At 63.0% G+C, this 1,342-nt stretch overlaps 1 protein-coding gene across 1 annotated transcript in view; it reads right to left on the reverse strand.

Moving 5' to 3' along the window:
• Window positions 1-247: 247 nt before the first annotated feature.
• The window catches only part of UFC1 (ubiquitin-fold modifier conjugating enzyme 1), a 2,767-nt gene continuing 1,672 nt past the window's right edge, over window positions 248-1,342 (reverse strand). The window contains exons 3-4 of the mRNA XM_015850837.1: window positions 1,215-1,334; window positions 248-437 (exon numbers count right to left, since the gene is read on the reverse strand). Coding sequence (XP_015706323.1) covers window positions 366-437; window positions 1,215-1,334 — 192 coding nt within the window. The 3' untranslated portion in view covers window positions 248-365. The remainder of the gene's footprint in view (window positions 438-1,214; window positions 1,335-1,342) is intronic.

Below are 1,342 nucleotides of genomic sequence, written 5' to 3' on the forward strand. Positions count from 1 at the left end.
GCTCCCCCCGCCGCACTGCGCATGCGCCAAACCCAGCCCCGCCCCCCCCGCCTGACGCCTCCGCGTTGCTATGGCAACGCTGCCCTAAGCCCCGCCCCTTCCGCTTCAGGCGGCACCGCCCCTTAAAGGGGCCGCAGCATTCAAGGTTCTTAAAGAGACAGTGCACCTTTATCGGGGGGGGGCAGGAGTAAAGAGCCCGAGGGCTCCCCCCGCGCGTTGGGACCCCGCAATGCAGCACAAGAGCACGGTGAGGGCTGCAGAGTTTATTGGAGGGGGCACAGATGGAAGTTGGGGGGGTTGGGGTGGGGGGGGGCATCACCTCCTATGATGGAGAACGAAGCCCCCCCTTCCATAACGAGCACGGCTCACTTCTCCTTGTGCTGAATGAGCCCTTTGGCCACGAGGTCGGGGATCTCCACCGCCAGCCATGGACCCAACTGTGGGGACACAGTGAGGACCCCCCCCACCCCACGAGTCACCACCCCCCCCTTCAATATGGGGTGGGACGTGGGGACCCCCCCCCTCCCCAAAGTCACCATCCCCCCTTCAATATAGAGTGGGGGGATATGGGGACCCCCCCTTCAATATAGGGTGGGGGGTGGGAAATGGGGACCCCCCCTTCAATATAGGGTAGGGGGATGGGAAATGGGGACTCCCCCAAAGTCACCACCCTCCCCCCTTCAATATGGGGTGGGGGGATGGGAAATAGGGACCCCCCTTCAATACAGGGGATTGGACATGGGGGATGGGACATGGGGGCCCCCCCCCCTCACCAAAGCCACCACCCTCCCTTCAATATGGGGTGGGGGGACATGGGGACCCCTCCTTCAATATAGGGTAGGAGGATGGGAAATAGGGACCCCCCCTCACCAAAGTCACCATCCCCCCTTCAATATGGGGTGGGGGGACATGGGGACCCCCCTTCAATACAGGGTGGGGGGATGGGAAATGGGGACCCCCCCTTCAATATAGGGTGGGGGGATGGGACATGGGAACATCCCATTCAATACAGGGTGGGGGGAGGGGATGGGACATGGGGACCCCCCCCTCCCCAAAGTCACCACCCCCCTTTTCAATATGGGGTGGGGGGACATGGGGACCCCCCCTTCAATATAGGGTAGGGGGACATGGGGACCCCCCCTCTCCCCAAAGTCACCACACCCCTTTCAATATGGGGTGGGGGGGATGGGACACAGAGACCCCCCCACACTCACCCCCAGTGCCATGAGATGCGCCAACCCGAACTTGGGGACGTTTCGGGCCCACAGAGGTTTGAAGTGGTCGCTGAGGCAGATTTTACCCCCTCTGCATGGAGGTTGGGGGGGGGGCAACTGTAAGGGGG

The sequence above is a fragment of the Coturnix japonica genome, unplaced genomic scaffold (assembly GCF_001577835.2).
Source record: "Coturnix japonica isolate 7356 unplaced genomic scaffold, Coturnix japonica 2.1 chrUnrandom551, whole genome shotgun sequence".
NCBI classification, from domain to species: Eukaryota; Metazoa; Chordata; class Aves; order Galliformes; family Phasianidae; genus Coturnix; species Coturnix japonica.